This window comes from Artemia franciscana, chromosome 2 (genome assembly GCF_032884065.1).
Source record: "Artemia franciscana chromosome 2, ASM3288406v1, whole genome shotgun sequence".
Taxonomy (NCBI): Eukaryota; Metazoa; Arthropoda; class Branchiopoda; order Anostraca; family Artemiidae; genus Artemia; species Artemia franciscana.
In genome coordinates, this window is record NC_088864.1 from 32,194,365 (window position 1) to 32,221,828 (window position 27,464).

General features: G+C 35.6%; 1 protein-coding gene across 1 annotated transcript in view; it reads right to left on the minus strand.

The window, feature by feature from the left end:
- Positions 1–544: 544 nt before the first annotated feature.
- Positions 545–27,464, minus strand: part of LOC136040231 (uncharacterized) — a 98,541-nt gene continuing 71,621 nt past the window's right edge. Inside the window, exon 5 of the mRNA XM_065724428.1 lies at positions 545–4,831. Within this exon, the coding sequence (XP_065580500.1) occupies positions 2,901–4,831 (1,931 nt within the window). The 3' untranslated portion in view covers positions 545–2,900. The remainder of the gene's footprint in view (positions 4,832–27,464) is intronic.

A 27,464-nucleotide genomic window follows, 5' to 3' on the forward strand; every position in this document is an offset into this window, starting at 1 on the left:
TTAGAAATTTCTCATATTTTTTATAATTCAGATGAATGTTCAGAGCATTACAGATTTTACTCCTGATACTTCATTAAGAAAAACATATATATATATATATATATATATATATATATATATATATATATATATATATATATATATATATATATATATATATATATATATATATATATATATATATGTATACCAAAAAATGAACATACAAATTTCAAATTAATTTTCAAATAAGATAAAGTCATCAATATAACAAATAACAGGTCAAATAAAAAACTCCCTTAAATACTTCGTGATTTTTGTTCGTTTTAAGTTTTAATGTTGCTCTTCGCTTTCATTCGAAACAAATTGTTTATCTTAATTTTATTAAACAAGGATCGAAAAAGCAAAAATAAAATGAGAACAAATATCAGATAAAAAAAGAAAGAAATTGTCATTGAAAGTTTGTTACTTAGTCGGTTGAAACCCCGATCCTGTCAACGACGCTTGGGGCAGATTTTGGATTTTTTTTTAAAGATAAAAAATAGATGAAATGGATAGCAAAATCTTTTCTAAAAAAGGTTTATTTTGTTCGCATACACATCTTACACACAAACAGGAAACAATATTTAAGTTATTGCTCTAAATTAATAACATAAACGCACAAGTTACAATTAGCAATACGAGATCAGGTACACGAAATCTTCTAAGATTCCATTTTTTTCCTCCCTCACTAAAATAGGTGTGACACATATTCTTTGACATCGCATCCCCTAGGGGTGTGAGGGAACAATAAATTAACAGAAAGTTTATGTGACTTTCTTGGAACTGTTAAGATGGAAACTTGAACACATAATGTATAAAGTACTATTAAGTTTATAGCAATTTTTTCTCCTTATTTGGTTCAAACAAAAATATAATTATTTTAAAGTCAAATTTCTATACTATGCCATTTTTTTTGCTTTTTCACGTAGTTATATAATTAGACACTTTAATAATTCCAAAAGAGTGCTCAAGTTTACAGGAAGTAACTCAAGTGTTCATTTTTCTTTCATTGCATTACTTTTTAGACTGGCAAATAGTTTGAGGCTAAGCCCCGACAGGAGTAACGACATGATTTATCGTCACCTGGTGAACAATCTTCCCCCATTTGGGCGAATATTGGGCACGTTTCTGTTTTGAATTATAGTTCAAAATGTTCACATTTTCAATATATTGTAACACTACGCGTTGCACTTCAACGTGCTTTTGCACAGTTACGACCTGTCACCATTATGGCTTTTCAGGCTAAGTCGGCCGAGTTGAAATAGGTTTTTGTTCACCGCATTCGATTGAAAAAAATGCCAATCTTAGTGCCCTTGATTTACCTTTTGAGGCTTAAAAAGGGAAAAGCTGGCAGAAAAGTAGAACAGTACAGGCAATTTCGCCTGAAAAGGCCATAATGAAGACACACACAGCTTTTACGAAGTCAATGCAATTTTCTGACTTTAAACGACATTAACTGACTAATATTGTTTGTGACATTCAGTTACTGTTTAGAAAACAATAACAAAAAACAATCAAATGCGCAAGTCAGACGTTAAAAGATGTCGTACAACATGATAAAAATCAATCAGATTATGACATAATATATGGGAGTGAAAGTCAATGTTTAGCTCTAAAACGGTTGCACTTCCAAAATCGGTTCAGTTTTAAGAGCACTAAATTATTTTGATTTGGTACCTAAGACAACCAAGACATTCAATAAAAGCAAAGGCGGATGAATTTACGGTAAAAATGTCTCGGTTAGTCTTACCAGCACGTATTAGCAGTACAAAATACGCCTTTAGACCGTATCAAGTGTATTTCGAAAATTGTTTCTTAAAACAAAATATTTGTCTTCTATTCCTATCTATGAGTAAAGTTGGTCTCTGTTTTCCTGTATGATGCAAAAGGGGAGGTCTATGGGCATGAACATATATGGTATTGTTTCTTCCTTGCCTGGCTATATTTCAAATGAGAGAGAGAGGGAGAAGGGGGTGGGGGTATTTCCTAAAAATAACAGTTAAAAGGTAATTAACCGTAGACAATTGATTTTCAAAGAACTTTTTTCTTAGTAATTTACCAATTTTCCACGCATTAATTGAAAGTGATATTCCTCATTTATATCCTGAAACTGAACAGATTTCGCTCTATAATTGATCTAAACCACTGAATATAATAAGCTACATTCGGTTTTCTTCCTTATAAAAATAATATGTTTCCCTTTATGGCTTATATCGTTAGATTGCATCTGGTCAAACCAATTAAGTGCATACAATACACACTAAAAGCATTCCAAAAACAGAATAAAAATCAACCAGATTATAAGACTGGACATGTATCGGATCGAAATTTAAGCCTCGACTTCAAAATGGTGCCATGTCCAAAATCGGTAGTGTTTAAAGAACACTAAATTATTTTAAATTAGTATTTCAGACAACTTAGACATTCAATAAAGCAAAGGTAAATTAATTACTGCACAATATATTCCTTTCGGCTTGGCCTTAACGATTGATAACTTGAAGTCGTCTGATGAGCGGTAAAAAACACGTTCCAAATTATACACAGAACACATATAAACAAGAATTGTGAAAAATATACAGTATAAATCAATTACATTGCCATCTGAGGAAATAAAATAACGAACAGTGTGATAGGTAATAATTCACTTTGCATGAGTCAAAATTATAAATCCAATATTTGGAAATTAAACAGTAGTTTCTGCACTAATCACAAGTTACTAGAAAAACACTGATTATTTGCTTCATCGCAAATGTAACAATCAATGTAAGTATTCGGGAATACTTTTTGTGAATAAGAGATTAAAAATTCTATAAAGTTGGACTTGAACAACCATAGCTTGTGATCACTGGGGATTGGTTCAATATCTGATTGAGTGTCTTTCAAATCTTTTTCTTCAACTTATTTGAAAACCTCCCAGCAAGTTTGGAGCTCAGCCTTGGACCGAATTGCCAAGGATAGGCCGGAGCCCCAAATTCTTCGTTTTCTGGCTCTGTGACTGGTACTTCAGTGGTCACTTTAGAGGGAATATCAAGGTGCTTCTTTTTCAGAGAAATCTTATCATAAGTTTCATCACTATAGTCTTCTGCAGAATGCGGTGTTTCAGTTGTGGTAGTTGTTGCCTTTGCGTGCTCTTTTTTAAAATGTTTAAGAATTTCATTGCCACGTAACAGGGAATTTTTCTTAGGTTCCAAAGCCGAAAAACATTCTAATCCAATCCTTTTAAAGCCTTTCTTACACTGGCACATGTTAGATTTACATTCTGCGTTGTCCGTACACTCGGCACTCGAAAGAATGCATGTACTTAAAACGCTATTAAGGAACACTGTTTTTGCCTCTGGCAGTATTTTTTGTCCAAAAACCGAACCACTGTTGAACATACGGCACATAAATAAAGGTTTTTGAGTTAGCTGAATAACACTGACGACAGCACAATTTTTAGTTTCTAAGCAGTTTTTGAGACAGTTTTCTTCTGTGGGGACATTTCTGGGCTCTTCAAGTGGTTTACCAGTTAATTCTAGACCATTGAGAACTAAAGGTCCAATGTCTTGCCTGTTGGGTACGTACGTGGCCAAGGCGGAGGCAACGTTATATAAAGGGTAAAATACACTTTTTCTATGTAACCAGCAAGAGTCTGTGTCACATACTTTTCTTCTTGTCGAATAACGGCACGAAGTTGCTGCATAGCAATGTCTATCGGCGCGACAAAGAGCCAAACAACGAGCCCAGGAAGCTTTAACTGATAAGGAATCTTGGCCAAGAGCTATACTAGGTAGTGTTATTCCATAGCTGTCATTAAAAGGTGGATCATGAACTAAATCATCTTCATCTTCTTGTATAGCACCACAAGTAGCTGTAAACCCCTCACTTGTTAGTCGACTGCATAATAAAGCATACCCGCGTTTTAATTTTTTCAATATAGCAGCCGTATTAAGGCCAGGTATTTTCGGTACTAAATCTTCAATTGGTGTAACTTGCATTTCAACTAGGCCGGGTTTTGTAAACGCCTGTTCAATCCATTTAGGACCATTTAGGATACTATGGGGGTACGCTACGGAATTTACGGCTTGTAAAAATTCTTCAGCCATTTCTTCACTCGGGGTTGAGAGATAGACTGATAAATTTGCGCGGGCTAGATGATACAGACCGGCAGTTGTTGCCTGTTCACTTAAACTGGCTTCAATTTTCGACATTAGATACTCCCCTGTCTCATTTTTCAATGTAAATTTATAGCTTTGTTTTGTTCCAAGTACAGCAGAAGATATATAATGTGTTCCATAGTATTCAAAAAACTCAATTAAATCTTCATCATCACCACGTTCCAACATTCTAAGCTTGTTTAGAAAGAGTTCATTCATCGGAGGGAACTCCGTTTGGGTTGTATAAGTTATACACCTTTGCTCAGTAAATGCTAGCAGGCGCCCTTGCGTTATATCCCCTTGAACCTCTCCGTAATCTTCACTTGTTTTAAATTTCGCTGAAAATATCTCGTTTTCTCTCGTCACATGTACACTGTTGGACAAAAAGTTTTCGTATTGTTCAATCGAACTCACAGTAAACGAAGAAACATCAGGACCACATTTACTAATAGCGTTTTCAATAATAAAACCAGGTGGAACAACAAATTGGCAGTCTTTTGATGGCATAAAATCAACAGTTCGACGAGTGTCAAAAATTGGACGACCAAAGCCAGGGTCCTGCGACCCAAGAAGGGGATTGGCTCTCGTTAAATCATATGACAAACTTAGTATTTCCAGCGAAGGAAACATAGGTATTCGCTCTCCATTGGGGCAGAAATTGTAAGTAGATCGACCTGAAAAGAAAATAGAAACTTTGAGCATTGTGAGTAAACAAATTCATTATTTTGATTATAAAAAATAGAAACAATAATTGATTTTGTGATTATGGAAGTAATTGGACTTTTTATTTATTTAGAATAACATTATTCATATGATATTTATTTTACACACAAATTGCAGGTTGTCAACACCAATTTAATACAGAAACCCCCAAAACACACTTACAGGGCTGCTACAAGGTCCAAGAAAGAATCTCTGACATCTTGAGAAAAAAATTCCTAAATAAACCACGAATTACTAAACCTAAAATTTGACGGCTTTCTTCTTGAAAGCAGTAAAAAAGATGTAGTTTTCGATTACCTACGTTTTAAGAAAAGTTTAAGGCGGTTATCCTTATAAAACAGGAGGCATTCTACATAGAATCCAAAAGAACACGTCCTTGTTGATGATGGTAATGACGTTATGTCGGATGGCGTTAGTCTCAGCATTATCATCAAACGAGAGGACAAAGGAAGGTATGAAAATCGTATATTAAGTCGGTAACATACCAGCTCTATGCAGGGAGTCATGAGCAGAAATTATTAGGGTAGGGGTAGTAAATTTTATTAGATTTGGGGAAACTTTTATTAACTAATTTTATAATCAATAGTCCATAAAATCTCCATTTCTTTTATACCTTATAACCTGGAAAAAAAAAACTGCGTCTTGGATTCTTTTACCGTAAGAAGCGTTTGCACAACTAATTAGTCACCTAGAAAGGAGGCTCTGAACAGTGTTAGATAGTTTTGACGCTTTAATGATACTGGATGAAAGACCACCTTGAATAAAAAAAAAAAAAAAAAAAAAAAAAAAAAAAAAAAAAAAAAAAATCAACTAGACCTACGTTGCCTGAGCAGCATGAAGTGTTGCGGCAACCTTTCTCCGGCTACGCCGAATAAAATGTTGCGAGAGCAACACTTTGGTTATTTGCGTGTTTCAACCGTGTGTTAAATACTAGTGTCTCAACTGTGCAAAATCTAGAATTCGGTTCGAACAGCCGAAAACTCTGAAAAACATTTTCCAGTAAAAAGAAAAATATTGTATCAAGAGAATTATACCCGAGTCAGATTATAGTCATACTTACAGGTAGAAGCATAATTGCGTAGGAAAAAAAGTAACAGCCAGATTTGGTATTACTGTAAGTCGTATTTCTCGTGGTTGACCGATCAGAGGCAAGATCGCACTCTGGATTCCTGGATGGGAACAGGGTCTGGCCTAAGCATTCTCCTTCACTGACAATTTTTTTCTTCCATGCTTAGAATTAATTTAATTGAAGGATGATGAACTTTTTAATTAAACCAAACACGGCTTTATACTCTAAGCTATCTATAGCAAGCATAGTCAGAGGAGATTAGGGGAGGGGTGTTGGAGAGATTCCAGGTACAACTTGGCCTTCCAAGAATATTGATTAAAAGTTTTTGTACAAGGAGGGCCAAAGGCAAGAGAGCGTGGAAGGAGCTGATCAAAGCTGTATATAACACCATATTTGAATTGTGTGTTTTGTGCGTGTGTACTTTCCTTTTGGACTCAGATATGCGATAAACTAATCAAGTTAAAAACATAAACACTCAAACATAATAATTTATGGAGCGGTATTATTTGCGAGAGCCAAATGCCCCAGCGATTTAGAGGGAATTATAAAAGACCGACGAGGTACGCTTTTTGCTGGCTAAAGAGCCGACGCTTGAATTTTCAGATATGTTGAATGTGACGATACAATTTTCACTAAGACAGCAAACCTAATTGAGGTTTAACTGTCCTTTTTTTAGCACTGCCGAATGTTGTTATCTGGTAACCTTTAACAGGTAACTTCAAACTTATTAGATTTGAAACATCTAAAATCAGCAAAAAGGTAAATTTTTAAGTGTCCATACTCTCATTAAAGATTTTAAGTCAATATTGACGAAATCGCGCTTTATTTATCGTATATTACCATGAATACGAACATTCCAATAAAAACCTTTAAATGTAATTAGCTCCTTTAGCCTATGGGAAGGAAGGTTAAGGACTATAGCGTGACTTGACACAATAAAGTAAGATAATGGTTCGCTACACGGTGATGAAGCCAGAAGGGGGGGGGGGCTGCGGCTAATATTCAGATTTCCCTCTTTTGCTCTTCCTCTCCTGGATAGTATTGTTTTATGTATATGTTTTTCGGCTAAAAAAATGGGAATTATCTTGTAATTCTCCATACATGAGTTAGAAAGTGAGAGAAAGTCCTCCAGTGGATCTTTATACACTGGAAGCATATGCATAAGCATAGTTATATGATTTTATATGGAAACAGGTTATTCTAAGAGTTCTAGCACAACAGCACCTAAGGGTATTTTTATATTCTATATGCTAAAAATGAAGCTTGTTTATCCAGCTGCAAATTATTTTTATCTATAAATTAGTTCTTTAATCCCTGAACGAAGAATTATTCCTATGAGGAAGATTAGATGCCATAAATGTATTTCCTCTGGAATTTTGGCATTATATTATTATTTTTGAGGCCAAATAAAGGTTGCCTTCTCCTGAAACCAAATATACCTCTAGAGTTCGGGCTACCTCGTTGTTTTAGCCATAAACGGAAAGTGCTAAGCTTGCAGCTCTTCCGGCAGCAATACTATATGTTTGTTGCTGCAGTTAACCAATGTTGTTTCAGACGGTCTTCGCTTAGATTACAAGACGATAGAAATGTAATAGTCACAAAATTACGTTTTTTTTTTACGGCATTAACATCCAGTTATCCCTGTTAGCTGGTAATTTAAAATCTAAAATAAAAATTAAAGGATTCTTCTCTTTAAAAGGAATAACACAATCTCAGTAACAAGATCTTATAATTGATTCTTAATCAGAAGATAGCAAGCGGCAGCTTCATCGTCTATTTGATACCATGCCAAGCACATTAAAAAGAATAATAGTTTATCTTGAGACATGTCACATGCAAGTTGGCTGAATTGAGGTATAATCTCTGATCAACTCAATTTTACAGGTTATGGAAGACCTGCAATCACTAAAGTGAAAAAGAGTGAAAATAAGTGAAATATAAATAAATAATAATAATAATATAATAAATAATAATTATTATAAATATATAAAAATAAGTGAAAATAAAGTGAAAAGGGTAAACGGCGCTATTACTGTTACTTACCATTACAAATTTGGAGGTATCAAGCGTGAGCGTCCGAGTGACTTAGCGATTGTTCAAAAAGCCCTTGTATATGTCAAATAATTATTCAAGCAAATATTGGATTTATCCTGTAATGATTAATCTAAAATCGTACTAAAAAAAAAGTTCAACCTAAAACGAGCAGAAACTGAAACGTATGATCTAGTTAAACTAAAAAAACAAACAGAAGTCACCACATATAAGAGGAGTTACCGTCCCTAAAAACTCGAGATATTGATCAAGTTTAACAAAAAGCTAAAACTTCCAATGAAAAATCTGAGTGCTTATGTTTTAAAAACCACCATCTATATATTTTTCACTTTTTCATGATTATCTTCTTAATCTATTTTACCTTGCAACCCCATACCACAAAATATGCTTGGAAGCTGTTGGGACCTCGACTCGCTTTTGAATCTAAAGTTTTACGATGTTATGAAGTTTCCTGTTTTTTTTTTTTTTTTTTTTTTTTTTTTTTTTTTTTTTTTTTTAGTTTGTATACCAAAAATTAATTCCAGCAAACAGATTACAAGTTGAATCAAATATTGGTTGTCAAGAGGGTTTATCTGCAGTATCTCAGAAACAGCCCAGTTATCAAATTGAAACCTTCAAGGAATACTATTAAGGATTTTGAGCTAAATCAAAAGACACTGCCTACATTCAGGTTCTCAAAAGGGCATGTTTCCAATATTTTAGGAACGACTATGGTACTAAGTAGAAACTTCCAGTAAAAAATAAGGGGGGTATTGAATTAAATCAGAAGATACTGTATGTATCTTGGTCGTAAAAAAGGCTTATGCAATATATTCCAGAAGGACTTGAGGGCACAAAACATAACTAGCCACTGCCCCCTCCCCTGTCCATTTATTTCCCAAAGTTACCAGACGAAAATTTTTGAGATGGCCATTTTGTTCAGTATAGTTGAAAGATCAAACAACTTAAGGGGTAAAATGACCCACCAGAATCCGTGAGGAGAGGCCTGTAAGTTATGAAATTTGCCCATTGTTCTCGTATTTCTTTGTTATTGGGAGGTATGCAGACATTTTTCGGAGGGGGGGGTTGTTTGCGGTGAATTTCCGTTGGGAAAATCCTCCTTGGGGAGGAAAACTTACAGTGGGGTGAATTTTCAAGTTTGAACCTGCATTAGTTGAAAAACGTTCAGAAATTTAATATAAAACAAGTTTTTTTAAGTGATTGTAAAAGGCCACATTAAAACTGAGGAGGAAAAAAATTATTCCGTATACGAAAGGGGCTGTCCCCTTCTCACCACCCCACTCTTTCCGCTAAAATCTTTTATTACTACAAGAAATCGAGAAATGTGAGCGATCAGAAAGAAATGTGAGCCTGTGGCAAATAGAGGTGTCTCTAGGGATGCCTACGTATAAGATACCGTCAACGGCCTTAATATACCTGGTTTGATGAATCTTGGTACGAATTAAATAAAAGGAAAACGAGTTTGTTTTAACTGAAAGTAAGGAGCGACATAAAAACTTAAAACGAACAGAAATTATTCCGTATATGAAAGTGGCTGTCCCCTCCTCAACACCCCGCTCTTTACGCTAAAGTTTTATTTGCGTTCGTTTTAAGTTTAAATGCCGCTCCTTACTTTCAATTAAAAAACTCATAATAATAAATGAGCTCGAAATGCATTCATTTAGGCAAGCAGTTAAAATAAAATACAGCGCACTAATATTCCTTTCATGAAATGGTTAATCAATATTCGTCTATATTCAAGGTTGCAACACGATGGGGTTCGGGATCGCATCGGCCCTATAGGAGGAAAAAAATCATAAATATTTTCAATCCATTTATCTGAATAATATTCTCCTTACTCATTTATTCCATTTAATTTCTATATTGAAACTATTATTAGAATTTTCTGCAAAATTTTGTCAAAATATGAATACAAAGGCAAAATCTTGATTCTTAAGAAGAAAACGAAATTAGCTATACAAACATTCCTTTTATGAATTGATAAAAAAAACATGTCAATTAAAAATAGCCTAACAAAAACACACACAAGAAAAAGTTAAAAAAAAACTGAGTAAAGAGCTACGTTAGACCAGAAATGAGCAGAAATAAAGCCAAATAGTAATTCAATCTTAAAACGAACAGAAATTTTTAATGGATTGTCAAGGTAAACCTGAATTAAACAGAAATTACCAAAACAGGAGAAGGGCTAACGCCCCCAAAACTTTCTATAGGCTTTTTTCTTTTAAACCTTTTATAAAGTTATTAGACCCAGTTCCAGGAATGAAATTACTTGCATATGAAACAATCAGTCTGCTTTCTTTTTTTGTTGAAGTTATCACAAATAAAGTGCATTACATAGTGAAGCAAAAATGACGCTTTGGCCTTTAAAGCTCTTACGGGACAGTAACCATACTCCTGTTTACGGTAATTTCTGTTTGTTTTAAGTTTGACTCGATTATTTATTGTAATTCCGTCCGTTTTGGGTCTCACTCGTTCATTTATAATGTTTTCTGTCCATTTTAAGTTTGAATTATTATTTGACTTTATTTTGCTTGTTTTTGGTATACAGTAGGTCTCAGCAGGTCTTTGAAAAAAATATTTTTTTGGAGTATTTTTTAAAGTTAATTAAAATGTAATAAATGACTAAAAATTTAAATCAAGGTATTTAAAAATAAATATAGGAGACAGAAAATTTGCGGTGGGGGCCTTGGCGCCAGTCCCCCAAGTTCTAAATAAGAAAATAAGATGCAATAGAAAAAAGGAGCGAAAATAGTAGAACAATAAATTCATGTTTATTTTTGCTTTTATGTATGTATAGATTTTCAGCTAGGATTTAGCACTTGTAACTCCTCGCAGGTTTTCTTGAACGAAAACAAACACAATCTTTTGGTCAAGATAACTACGCTAACGTAACCATATCAATATTTGCGTAAGCTTATTTGTATGCAAAATCACGTCTTTACATGGATGAAAATTTATGCGCATATCTAATAATAGAAAAAAAAATACTGGGACACGACATGAAGCAACTAAATATTTGTCAGTTTACATGCAAGGATCTGAGCCTTAAACGTAGCAAACAAATAGAGAAATTTTATTCAAGGGCCATAATAGAAAAAAATTTCATCTTCATATTCTCAGGTATTACAAACTTAGCATATGTTAAAAATCAGGACACTGTATTAAGAAACATGCTATTTTTCGGTTTTATTCGCAAAATTAGCTGGCTCGCGATAAAGGTTGCCAAAGGAGGCTCCTCGGCATCAATTCCCTTCGTAATTCATTTGAATTCTGTAATCTATCCCTAGAACGACTACCAGTGATTATTTTTTGTCCCATTTAACAGATATTAATTTTCTTGATAAAATTTTATCTTTAGCTGGAAACATACCCGAAAGTTTTTGCATTATAGCCCCCTGGATTTATTCTTCTTCAAATACCGTACTAGTTTTTACGAAAATTTCAAAACTTTTCCCTACAAAAAAAAAAAAAAAACTTCTTCATTTGTGTTTTTAAGAAAAGAAAAGAACACATCAGTGCTTCCAATGCGAAAAAGAGGTTTTCCTTGCTGTTCAAGTTGGGGGAATGCAATTGCCCTCAATGGGTTTTGAACCAATTGTACAGTTTTCATTCCGATAAGATGCCATGTTTGAGGGAATTCTGGCTTCATTTTCAAAATATTTGTAAATTTGGTTTCGTAATAAAGCTGTACAGTTATGATTAGCCTGGATAATAGTCGCCATGGCCGATTCATAACCGAGAGGTTAGAACGCAAGACTTGAAACCCGTTGTCCGCGAGGACAGGGGCTCAAGTCCTGGTGCTACTGGTTATTCGGTTTGAAACGAGGGTCAGTGGCATGATTTTGCAAGCTAAGCTCCGGCACAGACAACCAAGCTCTAAGCGGATTTCAGAAGAAATTTTGGGATGGCAAATAGGAGGGATTTGCGAAAGCGCAGTATGGCTAGTCCCCAACCTCCCATTGTACTTCCTTGATGAAGGGCCATGAAACGGAGATCAATACTGCCGGTAGGGATAATATGGACAAATGGTGTATTCGTTACCTTTACTTTTTAAAATAACCGATCCACCTTCAAATGGGGATTCTTACTTAATTGGCAATTTTTTACCGAAACAAATTTTAGACCTCCAGTTACTTTAGGCCGTGGCTCACCTTTACTATATTGCAGGCAATGCTGCAACTGTGATAGGTAGTAGGCCCCATAGAATTTAAGTTTCCTTCACGCCTAATCCTTCCTTTTGACATTAATCCTCAGATGAACTAAGAAATTTAAGTATTATAGGAATTTCAAAATAAATGAATACAGTTATTTTCTAATTCACAAGGAGTCAAGACGACATGGCGGCATATAAATCGACTTTGCATCTGACAAAGAGGCCCTGGAAAACAGCCATCATTAAAGAGCCTAAAATTATTTATTACTTCTCCTATAAACAGATTTTCATCTCGATTGCTTTTTTATGAATGCGGACGTCAATCAAAATTCTGGCGCAAAAGAAGACTATAATCTCCCAGGAAAATAGAAACATCACTTCTAGTCCTTTTTTAGCGCCGGTAAAATAATAGATGATGAAAATGCAAAATAACCATTTTTACCGGAATATTTTGAGGTTCCTCTGCTTCTGTTTCTCAATTCGTTTTATTGCTTTTAATTTACTGAGATGCAAAGGTAGAAAACGGCAATTAGACATTCAACAGGGCAAACAAATAATTACAGTTTAGTTTGGACCTTTTTATTTGTTTAATAGTCAGGAAGCCTAGACATACAATACGAATGTTTACCTGAGTAAAAAATAGGAACGTTTAAAATTTCTAATTGCTTAATCTGGTGCTTAAGATAATAGCAGTCTCATTAAGTGGATTCCAACCGAAGATAGGTTCGTCCATTCAAAGAAGAAACAGAAGAAGATCAAAGAAATTTGGGCTATTCTTGAGCTCATAAAATGGCTTTGGGAGCACCGTGTAATCTTTACTGGGAAAGGCAACATTAGAGTATTAGCACAAAAATAAAAATCTAGATCTTTCCCTTTTCTTACGATTTATTCTTATACCTGAATAGTTTTCCGAAAACGACGGAAAGTATATCAAGAGCTAAGAGCTCATTTGGCACTTGTGACGAGGCGAGAAGAGCTAAGAGCCAAGAGATCATATGGTATGAGCTCTAACAAAATTCTATGAATCAATAGATTGATTTAAAAAGGAAAATAAGAGGCTTAATGCGGGTCAGGATTTAAAATAAGAGCTCTGAATCACGATGTCCTTCTAAATATCAAAATTTATTAATATCCGATCACCCACTCGTAAGTTATGAATACCTAATTTTTTCTAGTTTTTCCTCTCCCTTTAGCCCCCCCAGATGGTCGAATCTAGGAAAACGACTTTATCAAGTCAAATTGTGCAGCTCCCTGACACGCCTACCAATTTTCATCGTCCTAGCACGCCCAGAAGCACCAAACTCGCCAAATCACTGAACCCCTCCCCCCAACTCCCCCAAAGAGAGTGAATCCAGTACGATTCTGTCAATTACGTATCAAGGACATTTGTTTATTCTATCCACCAAGCTTCATCCCGATTCCTCCACTCCAAGTATTTTTCCAAGATTTCCCCCTCCGACTCCCCCCAATGTCAAAAGATGTGGTCGGGATTTGAAATAAGAGCTCTGAGACATGAATTCCTTCTAAAAATCAAATTTCATTAAGATCCGATCGTCTATTCGTAAGATAAAAATACCCCAATTTTCACGTTTTCCAAGAATTCCGGTTTCCCACTCCAACTCCCCCCAATGTCACAGGATCTGGTCGAAATTTAAAATTAGAACTTTAAAGCACAAGATCCTTCTAAATATCAAATTTCATTAAGATCTGGTCACCCTTTCGTAAGTTACAAAGACCTCAATTTTCGAAACTAACCCCCCCCCAATTCCACCAAAAAGAGCAGATCCGGTCCGGTTATGTCAGTCCCGTATCTTAGACAGGTTTCTATTCTTCCCATCCAGTTTCATCCTGATCTCACCGCTTTAAGTATTTTCTAAGATTTCCGGTCCCCCAACTGCCCCCCCCCCCCAATTACGCTTAATCCAGTGGAGATTTAAAATAAGAGATTTGAGTTACGAGGTCCTTTTAAATATGAAGTTTCACGAAGATTCGATCACTCCTTCGTAAGTTAAAAATACGTCATTTTTTGTTATTTTTCAATATTACCCCCCCCCCCCAATAGAGCGGATCCGTTCCAATTATGTAAACCACGTATGTAAGACTTCTGCTTATTTTTCCCACCAAGTTTCACCCCGATCCCTCCAATCTAAGCGTTTTCCATGATTTTAGGTTCCCCCACCCCAAACTTCCCCCAATGTCACCAGATCCGGTCAGGATTTAAAATAAGAGCTTTGAGACACGATATCCTTCTAAATATCAAATTTCATTGAGATCCGATTACCCGTTCGTAAGTTAAAAATACCTCATTTTTTCTAATTTTTCAGAATTAACCCCTCCCCCAACTACCCGAAAGAGAGCGAATCCGTTCCGGTTGTGTCAATCATGTATCTAGGACTTGTGCTTATTTTTCCCACCAAGTTTCATCCCGATCCCTCCACTCTAAGTGTTTTCCAAGTTTTAGGTTTCCCCCTCCCAACTCCCCCCCCAATGTCACCAGATCCGGTCGGGATTTAAAATAAGAGCTCTAAAACACGATATCCTTCTAAACATCAAATTTCATTGAGATCCAATCACCCGTTCGTAAGTTAAAAATACCTCATTTTTTCTAATTTTTCAGAATTAAACGCCCCCCCCCCTACCACCCCAAACAGAGCGGATCCGTTCCAGTTATGTCAATCATGTATCTAGGACTTGTGCTTATTTTTCCCACCAAGTTTCATCCCGATCCCTCCACTCTAAGTGTTTTCCAAGATTTTAGGTTTCCCCCTCCCATATCCCCCCCAATGTCACCAGATCCAGTCGGGATTTAAAATAACAGCTCTGAGACACGATATCCTTCCAAACATCAAATTTCATTAAGATCTGATCAACAGTTCGTAAGTTAAAAATACTTCAATTTTTCTATTTTTTCCGAATTAATCGGCCCCCCAATCCCCCCAGATGGTCAAATCGGGAAAACGACGGGCCTAAAGTAGCAAAACCGGGACCAACAGACAGACAGACCGACAGAATTTGCGATTGCTATATGTCACTTGGTTAATACCAAGTGCCATAAAAATACATAGCAGCAACCTTAGAGACCCCATTCCTAATAATAATGTACAAAAGCATAGAAAGGTATCTTCCGTCGGAACTGTGGGTTCAATGTATGCGAGTCGGGTTTACTATTGAATTTTGTCAGGTTGCTGAACGGCCAAGGGCCTTTAAAGACAACGTTAAATCCACAACCAAGAAGGTACTATCATGGTTGCAGCGGTAGCTGCAAGCTAGTAAAGGACGATCATTATCCAAGACATTGCTATCAATTCCTTAGCTGGTACTTAAAACTCCAACATGTCAGAGTTCATAAAATGACAGATAGACTTGTACCCTGAAGATTATATTATAAACAGAATTGAATCTAAAATTCTTTTGTTCTCTTTAATCTAGCTTTGAAAAAATACCATGAACAGGCCCGGGAAAAAAAAAATCCCTAACAGTTTCAGAACTATATTGGTAAGTCTCAGAGTCTAGAGAAACCTATTTAATAAACAAATAATTACGTTGAGGATTCGGGCCCCTGATAATGAGGCTAAAAATTGAGTAAATTAAAGTCTATTTTCCATAAAGCTTGAAATTTTATCTGTGAGTCATTAGACCACTAACATACAAAAATATAGTTTGTCTGAAAAGAGGGCCTATAAACACTTTTAAAACATCTGAAAATTTATTTCTGTAAGGTGGTGGGTCAAGGGATCCCCAATACATAAAAAAATGGTTTACCATTTTTTTAGCGGGTCAAATACATCCAGCTCACATCAGGACGGACCATAAGAAGTAATTCGACTTGGAATATATTTGGTTAGCATAAACCAAGACTAAAAGATCCGCAATGCCCCAAATTGACTTAAAACCTTTCTACCTCTGTTCGGATTGAAATTTAAATGCACCAGTCCATGTACAATTTGAGCCCTATTGCTGAAAAACAAACATAACAAATTTGGCTATGTTGATTTGTGGCACCCAAAAATAAGCTATCGACTTGAAAGTAACGGGACGCGAAGAATAGGTCAAGGGAACTTCAATGAAAAGAAACAACTTTGAATAAAAATTGCTTGCAGAAATTAGTGATAAAAGAATACCCAAAATATTTTTTTGCCCAATAGGCATGGGTTCTACAAGGCATACAGAAAGGTACAAGGGAACTTCAATGAAGACAAAAACACTGCCTCAAAGCTACCACCCACTATTTACGCAAAACTTTAACTTCTCAACAAAACAGGGGTGTAATTTTCTGTGGACTGCTAAACAACTGCCCCCAAAACCCCATTTCGCCCACCCCCATCTGAAATTTAGTATCTTAAAAAAATTGTCAAAACTAAGATAAACCAGCATAATTCAAGCATCTACAGAAATGGGTCAGTTTCCTTTAGTATATTTTTGTCTTTATGGTTCTAAATGGCTCACTTTTCAGTTTTCACTGCAATTTTCAGTTGACTTGGGAGTATCGAATCCATTCTTACACCCCCCCTCCAGGATTTTTAAGAAACTACGCTACTGACACAGAAGTACTGAAGAGCTTGAAAATGTGGGCCTAAGACATGCATTTTTACTTAAACCAAGACTAAGGTAAGTGTCTGAAGACCCCCCCCCCTCCCCACCATGAATTAGGCTCAAGATCTATAGACCCCCGCCCTAATAGCTGATCCCTAGGAATGGAATACTGTATAGCCTTTAGCTTTAGTGAACGAACATTCTAGCATAACCGATTTTTTTCATGTGAATTAAATATGTATGTATGTATGTATTTATTTATAACCCATCATACAAAATAATGAAGTGATGGAGTACATTGAAAAAAAAAAGGAAAAAAAAGAAGAAAGAAACAACATATCGTAATTACATTCTAAAATACAAACAAAAATAATTCCACGTCAAAACACAACATTTTGTCATTCATGGCCGGTTTGCTTATTGTACATGTGTACATTCAGCTCAGCTAACTTAGCACACGCGTCAGACAAGCTATATTTTTTCATCAAATAGGAGTTGCGGGTCCACGGAGGAACTCGCAACAGAAACTTAGCAAATTTGAAGAAAACGCGTTTCATCCTAAGAAGGTCAGATTCACTAAATATAGGGTAAAACGGTACTAAGTACAGAATATGTGGCAGGACGACACTATTGTAAATTCTTGCAAGATGGGCTCTATTCAAATGAAACTGAGAACTAACAATTGTACCATATGCACGACGGATTTATGTTTAGAGCCATATGCATCACTGGTCTCCGGTACGGCTTCTAAGGGATACTATAAATCAATTTCTTTTGTAGTTTAAGGCAAATTAGCTGTATCAAAATATCAATCAGAGAGGACTTTGACCCTGTTTGTGCCAAATCATTGTTTGGCAGCAAAAAATACAGCACTGATGTGCAACACAAATAATGCGTTATTTTGAGACGGCAAAATTAAAGTAAAAAGATACCCATCAAAACTCCCTTATGATAGCCCCCACCGATAAGAGAAACCGACCAAGGACAAAAAAAAGTGACAACAAAAAGAAAGAAGATAAAAGAAAACCAAGGATTGCGGTTGGAAATGTGGGCTCTTTGTCACTCTTTTATACAGCTGAAAGGTATAATGTTTCTTTAGAATGTTCTTAGGGAAGTGAATAGGGGCATTTGCGATCTCAATCCTCTTTGATTTCATAATTATGGCGCGATAGAAAAAGTGTCAAATTACAGCCTTTTTATTCGGCTGTAGCTTAAAGGCTCGCTGAATGTTTTATAGGATCCCTACCTAGTGTGAATCTACAAGTAGTGAATGCCGCTATCCAAAAAGTAAATTAGGTTTTTGCTCGAAAATTCCTTACCAATTTCCGTAAGAATATTTTATGTGAGGTCAAAAAAGCAGCTCAGTAACGTGTACTATAGCATCGTGTAAAATACTGTATATAAACTATATGAATACTAAATGTATATAATAATTATATGTGTACTAGAATTATTGGAATGAATTACTAAACGGAAAAGGTATAAGATGAAGCATCAGTCACCACAGTCCAAAGCGGCGGTGCTGATCTCTCTTTCATGGCCCTTCCACCAGAAAATGCAATAAGGTGGGGTTGGAGGAGTAGAACAAATATTAAAGCCTAAAATGGCAATTCAAGTTTATTTATTAAGTTTTTCACATTATATTTCATCGCTCGAAGCTATTTATAGTTTGAAATCGGGCGCGTTTCTGCTCCATTGACATTATCATACAATACCGGCGAATGTGATCGTTTGAAAAAATGGAATAAAAAAAACTAATTTTTTTCAGCTCAAAGTAAGGAGCAATATTAAGCCTTAGAACAAACAGAAATTAAGGCGTATATGAGGGGGTTTCCCTCCTAAACACCTAGCTCTTCACGCTAAGGTTTTCCGGTACTTTTAAAAAAGTCACTTATTGTTCTAATTAAATGACCCTTGTCTTTCAGGAGTCATTTTTAAAGAACTGAGACAAAATTTAAATTTTAGCGTAAAGAACAAGGCGTTGAGAAGGGGAAAACCCCTCATTTACGAAATAATTTCTGTTTGTTTTAAGTTTTAATGGCTGCTCCTTACTTTGAGCTGAAAAATTTGTTTTTTCTACTCAATTTCTGTTAATTTTTAAATAAAGAAAGGAAATCTGGCGGAAAAATCCTCCCCACCCCCACCATGGAAACATCGTCTGGGCAATTCATTCCTGACAAAAATTTACCCTGGACAATTACCCTTAGCATGTCCAAGCGTAAAATTGAGTTGTTAAAGAGAAAGCATGGCATATAAAGAAGTTTCGTATAAGAATCCTGGCGAATTCCCCCAGCACAAAGTTTCCACTGAAAAGTTCACCCCCTCGAAGTTTCCATCTCTTTGGTAAATTCTCTCCGTGCACGACCCCCCCCCCCCCCAGTAGAGAATTCGTCGTCTCCTCCCCATCTGAAAAAAGCATGCATACTTCCCGAAGACAAATACTATACGTAAACAACAGGCAAATTTCATAGCTTAAAGCCATCCCCAAAGGCTGTGGGGGGTCAATTTATCTCCAAAAACATAGTTATTAGGCCTTTCAACTATGCTGAACAAAATGGTTGTTTAAAATTTTTATTGGGTGATTTTGGGAGAAAAAGTGGCGTGGGAGGGGGCTTAGTTGCCCTTCGATTTGCTTGGTCACTTAAAAAGGACACTAGAACTTCTAATTTCCATTAGAATGAGCCCTCTCCCGATGTTCTAGGCCCACAGGGTTGGCATGATCATCCCTGGGAAAAAAACCAAAAAACAAACAAACACACATCCATGATCTTTCTTATGGGAAAAAACAAAATACGAACTTCAACATTTTTGCAGATAGGAGCTTGAAACCCCTACGGTAGGGTTCTTCAATACGCTGAATCTCATGGTGTGATTTTCAATCAGATTTTATGACCATTAGGGAATGTTTATCCCGTTTTTAGAAAATTAGAGAAATTTCCTCAGGCTCGTAACCTTTATACACCACTACCCCTATATAAACACCACTACCCAGAACGAGGCTGGTTTTATCCTTGCCGCTGTTGAAAAAGCTCTGTATTGTATTTGAATTTTTTAAAGGCAACATTAAGGTTATGTTTTTTAGGATTCTTTCCAGTTTGTCACTCAATTTTGGACTATAGGATAGAGCAGTGAAAAGTTCCTTATCGTCCACCAAGAGGACGATATATGTTGGAGCTTGTGGAGTTGATTCTTTTCTGCCTTGTTTCGTCTTTTGTCTATGATGGCTTCAAGTAATTTATGGGATAGCCATTGCACAATAAAATGTACTTAAGATTGTTCGGTTCTGAGACTATCTGTGACTCTGAGCATATTCTTTTTACGCGATCATCCAAAGAAATAACTACTCCTCTTCTTATACAGGGAGAGAGACTGGAGGAAAAATACAAATATTTATCATTATGCATATGCTTTCTTTAAATAGAATATTCAAGTCTAAAAGACTTATTGAAAATTAAGATGTCTAGAAAAGGCAGTTTGTGGTTATTAGTAGTGATCTATCAACGAATTCCACGGGACCCCTATCCCTGGATTCCACGGATGCTCCGTTTTTCACGGGAGCCGTTTCCCATCATTCCATGACAGCCAGCAGGTGCATGGTACGTCAAAGGGAATGTTTTCTAAGAGATGCAGGTGTTTTTTACGTAATTGGAGCTGAGGGTAACGTAATCTTTGGTGACTTTGCTCCAGTATTGAAAAATGCTTCTGTGTGTCAACATCAAGAATATTATTCTTTAATAATGGATGCTTTTATTCTATTGGATATTGAAGGCACTAACCATGGCAAAATAAAACCTAGAGTGCCTAATGCTGCAGAAGAAATTACAAGGGGTTGCCGGCTAACGTTAGAATGGGACGAGATGTTTGTACGATATATTATATCATTAAGCATATTCAAGTCGGAAGAACAGTCATGCTTTCCAGCAAAAGTGAATATAATGTATATACTAAGGTTACAACACGGATTAAATGCACAAGTGAAATATATTGAATACATCAATCTGAGTCAATCTATAAAAAGGGATCAGTTTGTTACTAGCGAGATCTATTGTTAGTCTATGATCGATAGTGAGAGTGTCAGGACTAAAAATGAGTGGATTTGAGAAACAAAAATCATACAGAACCTAGTAACTTTGGAAAAATGGTTGATTCTAGATGATGATTTTCTAGACTTATATCTTCAAAGGAAAACACTTTCTCAAACGAAGCATACCAATAATAATAAAAATGAGTACCCCAACATGGACTATTGCATTAAGCTTTTACATCGTGAACCAAATGCATTTACTCAATTTATTGATATATTAATTGAAATAAAACAAAATGATATTGTTATTTGGCTTTTAACCCCTACATAGGCGGCCATTAACAAGATATAAGTAAAGTGAAGTAACAAGATATAACTCAAAAAACCTGTCTGAACATGTCTTGTGACCTCACTCCTCCTCCTCCTAGTCTTACGTAGTCTTTTCCTCTGAGACTTTAATTATCTTTAGTCAGTTTTTTATAAGTAAGACAGTCAGCGGGTCATCCTATGAGAATCGTAGTTTTGGTGATGACTATAATGAAAAATGTAGATTATGCAATCCATACAATTTGCATAGAGGATACACAGTGCAAATTAAAGACTGTAATTACTGTCTTGAAGAACTTTGTGACTCTCTAATTGAAGTTTTCCTATGCTCCAATTATCACTTATGCTAAATGAAATCAATGGGAAAATGCCTACTCTGGCATGATTGCAAAAAACCCTAAATTTGATTTCAGTTTATTTTTTAAGAGACTGATATCGTCGTGGTTTAATTATTTTTGTGAAGAAGAACCTACCATAAGCTTCAATTGCTGAAATAATAAGAGAGTCTTGTTTTTATGTCATCGCCGTGAAGAAACAGGCGACTATGATTATAAACCTACAGACTTTTATTGGCTGTTACAGAAAGTGATTTTTCATATGAGAATTTTGTGTGTGAAATTGCTTCAAATATGCAAATTGAAACACTGTGAATTTTTTAATATCAATTAGAATAGTATTATTGAACTTAAGGAAGAAATATAATAAAAATTAAGTTACAAAATATTGTAGAAAACGTGACACTGACTTTGCATGCCAAGATGAACACAAGTTGAATCCCGACGAGCAACTGCCACTTATCGTTTCCAATGGTTACCTATACGCGGAAAAAGAAATCTAAAGGACACAGAGTTTTTATACATACAAATTAAGAAGTCTAAGGGACAAAGAGTTTCTGTACATACAAATTTTATTAATAAACAAATTTACAAAACTATTTCAAACATTTCACTCTTAGAGCACTGAAATTTATATTTTACGCGGAAGAAAGGGTTCTTTCAACTAGAAAGTCATTCATTCGAGGATTCTCGCCATAATTCTAAGAAATTCACTGTAAGTATATACGCGACAAAGAAAATAAAGAATAATAATGCATGAAAACCGCAGCTTTTGGCTGATGAATCTTGTACTCGCTTCTGATTTGGAATAATAGGTTTTCCACCTTGCTCAAGAAAGTTTTTAATGTGTGGAGTGTAGAATACATACGGTAGACCAAGAGGATCAAAACATTCAATATTCATGGCTGTTTGAAAGATGCAAAGCCGATGACCCTTCTTTAAAGTTGATCAGCTACTATTAACAATGATAAGGATATTGTTTACGCTTTGAACATGCTCGAGAAAATACGAGGGTATGTAATAGAATTTGTATTTGGACATGTAAGGATTCAAATTGAATACATTGATTATATAATTCTTGTTCATAATGCCAAGTGTAATAGAACACTGCCATCAGGGGTAATTTCCCAAAAGGTTTCAAATTGATTTAGCGAGACTAATGCTTAACTCTCCTCCAATGGTTCTGCAAAGATACACTCTAAACGTACTATCCCCATTCAAAAAATAGTCATATCTGAGTACCAGACAAATCAAATACAGTGATACCATGAGTTTTTACATACATATCTTTGGCAATACCATTTTCAAATTATTGTGGATTTCAACCTAGGGATTGCATTGTCAATTCATTTAGAGTCCTGTAGGATTTATTAAAGGATAAATTGTAAAGTGAAATTCCATTTACTTTACACACAAGAGATGAAAGTCCAAACATTTCAAATTTATGTGGAGAATTTGTCCATGATCCAACGGCACTGGCACTTTTTACAGAAGCCAAAGAATGTTTTGAAGGAATTCCACCGTTGATAATAATGAATCAGTGTAGGTACGTGTACCCGTAGCAATATGTCGTTGATTCGTGATCTTATGAAGAGCCAGCAGTTTGATATTATTTTCACTTGCTCTTAATTTTTCAATTGCCAAAGCAACAGAACTCATAACTTGTTGTTTTCGTAAAAGAAGCATTGCCGAGGTGAGAGAGACTGTCACATCAGGTACACTGCCAACTACTTTTCTCAAAATAAAATTGGACGGAGGAAGTTGTAGCTTAATATTAATCTTTATATTGAGAGGCAGCCACTAAGGTATATTAAATATCTCATGATTTATTTTCCCAACGGAGCCATAACTTTCAAAAGCTTATAGGACATTGAAGTCATTAATGTGAGTTGTATATAAACTGCATAATTTGAATGATTATTACTTGTGCTCACCAATGTTCTATTTATTTAGACACTGATTAGCATAAACAAATTATGTACAACACAATCTTCATAGAATAATCCCTCGGCTTCACTTGGTTTTTCACTGTTAGATTTTTTGAGAATCAGATGCAAATCCATAAATGCGGAAGTTAAATCTACGAAATAATCTTCACTGGAGTAAATTTGACACTATACGTTTTCAGAGAGCAGTTGTTGCGGATAAAATTGTTCATAGAAACCATGTTTTACACTCACATCAATATTTTCTCCATTGAAAAGATTTAAAGATGACCTGACTGGTTGAGAGTCTTTATGTGGTAAATATGCCATTTTTAGGAAAAGGAATCCTTTTTTCCATCAAACAATTTTTACTTTTGGTTTCTTATTCAACAAGAGCGATGTATTATGCTTCCGGGCTCAGTTGAGACTGACGAATTATGGGGTTCTCCTTGCCCTTTTTAAATCTTTTCCACTTTCAACTGCTCACCGAGAAATCGCACGCTGGACCTTAGGTTTTGTGAAACACTTTGTTTAAAATCCTTCCCAGAGCCCCAGTCATGTAATATGGAAGACTCAAAACCAGCGGCAACCGGTGCAATATATTTTTTAGACAGGGATAATGTAAGGCAAAATAATAGCAAACCAATTGCCGCGACCATAACTGGACAGTGACAAACAACTCCTGTAATGGCCCATTCCCTGGCCCAATTGTCGTGGTCCAAGAGAAGCAACACAGCAATCAATATCGGGACAAGTATTTTTTCTATTAGCCATCTCACTGAATGGGCCGAAAATGACATGTAAATGTAATCAGAGCCATACCTTTTAATTGCTAGAGAATCCCCCAGTTCGCTTCTTAATGTTAATTGACAGAGCTCCAATTACGAAGTGTAGTGGGGAATGTGTTCGCGACTGGTTTCTCGTTCAAAAATACATGGACGCGTGACATTGATTTGCCAACTCTCGATGTCTAGACAAAGGATGTGTTGACCCTCCTATGCAATAGCAGCTGTCCATCAGAAAATGGGCCTTTGCATCATTAACTCTTTGACACAACCTATGCCTTTTCTACCAACTTGCTTGAGTGTACTTTTAATGAATTTGCAAGAAATAAGGTTATTCTATCATTGCAAGAATCATGCAATAGCAGGAGGGATGGGTCTTTAGATGTTTATCCTATATAGAGAGTTATAGTAGGTTAAATACAGATATGTACACCTTATTGGTTTAGGGGGTATAGAAAAAGGCTTACCTGTTGGTATCTTTGAGAAATGTCCGTTTTTTAACATTGAAGTGTGACATTTTCAGATTCTTATGCAAGACTAATACAATTTCCATTCTAATATCCATTTTTTAGCCCTCCAGGGACAATGGAATTACTCGATTGCCCGATTACTAAGTAGTTACTAAGTAATTACTAAGTAGCGGATGAAGTGACGCTTCTGTTTCCTGTCAATAGCGACACACCTTATGTTTACCAACAGATCTTTGCTCAATGAAAATCAATAGTCTCTATAACGGTTCGCCATATAGAAAATGACTGATAATTTTCTAGCACGAAATGGCGGATAAGGATGAATTATTAGGTAAAACCCAAGAAAATCTTGATTTAGCGAGCTTCCTGCAGGTTTTTCCAACACCCTCAGGTTGTTAAGCATAGCAACCCTAGAAAAAACATCCCCCATTACGTAACATGCACCTGCATCTCTTAGAAAACATTCCCTATGACGTAACATGCACCTGCTGACTGTCATAGAATGATGGGATATGTATCCCGTAGAATCCAGGGATAGGGCTTCCGTGGAATTAGTTGATAGGTCACTACCGTTATCTTCTAGTTCTAGGATGAACTGAAGATTAGAGTTCAAAGTTGTTAGACGAGCCAAAAAGGAGCTAAATGACTTCTTTCCAACATCTTACACAGAAATAAGATCATCCACAAACACCCCAGAACCGGTATTTCAGAGGAAAGGTTTTCAATACAGAGGTTTTAATAAATTCCACACAAAAAGTTGCCAAAACGGTGAAAGCCTCGTACCCATTTGTAAACCCATAATTTGGGTTAAAAATTTGGTAATAATATCTGATTATTTTATTAATATTATTATTAATATTATCAATTATCTTATGTTTTACTTATAAATGGTAGGGTTGCATTCTGCTACAGCGATTCTCACGTTGCAAAATTATTTGTGACCGGTTATTAATATCTGATCCCATGATTGGTTATTGTATCTGAAATATAAGGAAGAACTATTGCGAAGACAAACGAGATGCATAAGAGTTTCTATATCTAGTGTTTTGTAGTCCATTTTGTCATTATTATCTTCGAATTTTCTTTGAATAGCAAGTCCACATTTTTTAATATTTCAAGATATATATGTTACCATGTATGTCCGAAATCTAATAAATGTCGACATTCATCGGTGAATGTACAAATTTGTTTTCTCTGCTTCGACTCAATTAGCTTTGCGATTCAGCTTTCTCAGTCTTATGCAACCTATGATGGTAAAAGTTTAAGTTAGGTCAGGTTATATTATGTTAGTTTAGATTAGGTTAGGTTAAATTTGGTTCTAAATATCAAAAATGGGTTAAAAACCTAACTTAAGCCAGCCTAAACCAACCTAACCTCGTCTAGCCTAACCTAATCTAATCTAACGTAATGCGCATTAAATTGCTAGTGAAAAATTGACTAGTAACGCTTCCTAAATCTAAGGAGAAAAAAAGGCATTTCGGACATTCACCGGTGAATGTCGACATTAACCAATTATTATATAATTTACCATTAACCAAAGTCGTATCTTTTTATATTATTTTGTTTTATTACTGGCTGTTATTGTCCTCGTTTTTTCTTCTTTGCGATGTTTTGTTTTGTCATGATTAGCCACTGTGGTCTCAGAAATCATTTAAGATGGCTTCAGTAAACGTTTAAGCTGTTTTGGTGCTTGCGGGGTCACAAATAATTTTGCAACGCGAGAATCGCTGTAGCAGAATGCAACCTTACCATTTATAAGTAAAACATAAGATATTTTTTGTTTCAGCATACTACACCTTTTATTGTAAGCATTAATGTCTACTTTTGGCCCTTGGAGTTTCAGCATAACCTATGTCCAACAACAATCTTTAAAAAATGGATGAAAAGGAAGTATTTGCTACTCGACTGTCCAATAACAAGTAGCAATAAATAGTCTCCTTGAGGTTGGCTATCCAAAGTCAAGCACATATCCTAATCTGAAAATTAAATTAAAAAAACAAAACAAAACAAACAAGTTTTTTTCAGCTGAAAATTAGGAGCAAGACAAGGGGAGAGGAGCTTCCCCTGCATCAACCTTTGCTCTTTTCGCTGAAGTCTTAATGTTCTTTAAAAGCACTTCTCGTTCAAATTCAACGGTCCTTGTGTTTGAGCAACATCTCTTAAAGAATTGTGACAAAAGGTCAAACTTTAGCGTTTTTCAACAATAAAGGCTACTACATATGAACAAAGGGCAAATGGTGAAACTTACAATCCCTACCGCAGAGACTGTGCGTGTGTGTGTGGGGGGGTTAATTTCATCCCCAAAAGACATTCTTAGTGGACTTTTCATCCTTGCTAAATCAAATGTTTGTATCGGTATTTCGATCGGATGTCTTTGGGAGAAACAGGGGCTTGTTAGGGGGCGAATTGCCTCCAATTCTTTAGGTCACTTAAAAAAGGTACTGGAACTTTTTATTTCCGTTCGAATGAGCCCTCTCCTAATTTTCTATGATTGTTGGTTCGACACAATTACTAATACGAAAAAAAGGATAAATGAATAAATATGCCTCCGTCATCTTTCTTCTGGCAAAAAAATCAAAAAAATCCGTATTTAAGTTGATAGGAGTCTGAAACATCTGCCGTAAAGGTCCCTGATGTGCTGAATCTGATGGTGCGATTTCATTAAGACATCTTGACTTTTCGAGGGCGTTTTCCCCCCTTTTCGAAAACAAGACAAATTTTCTCAGGGACGTAGCTTTTGATGAGTAACACTAAACTTATGGAATTTTATAGATTTGGAATCAGCATAAAAAAAGACAACTCTTTTTATTTAAAAATCTTACAGGCTTTCCTCCCTTTAAGAAAATTCTAAAGGACCCCAGGAGCTGGAATAAAAGTTAAATTGCGTTTATATCGCTGAAAAAAAGAAACA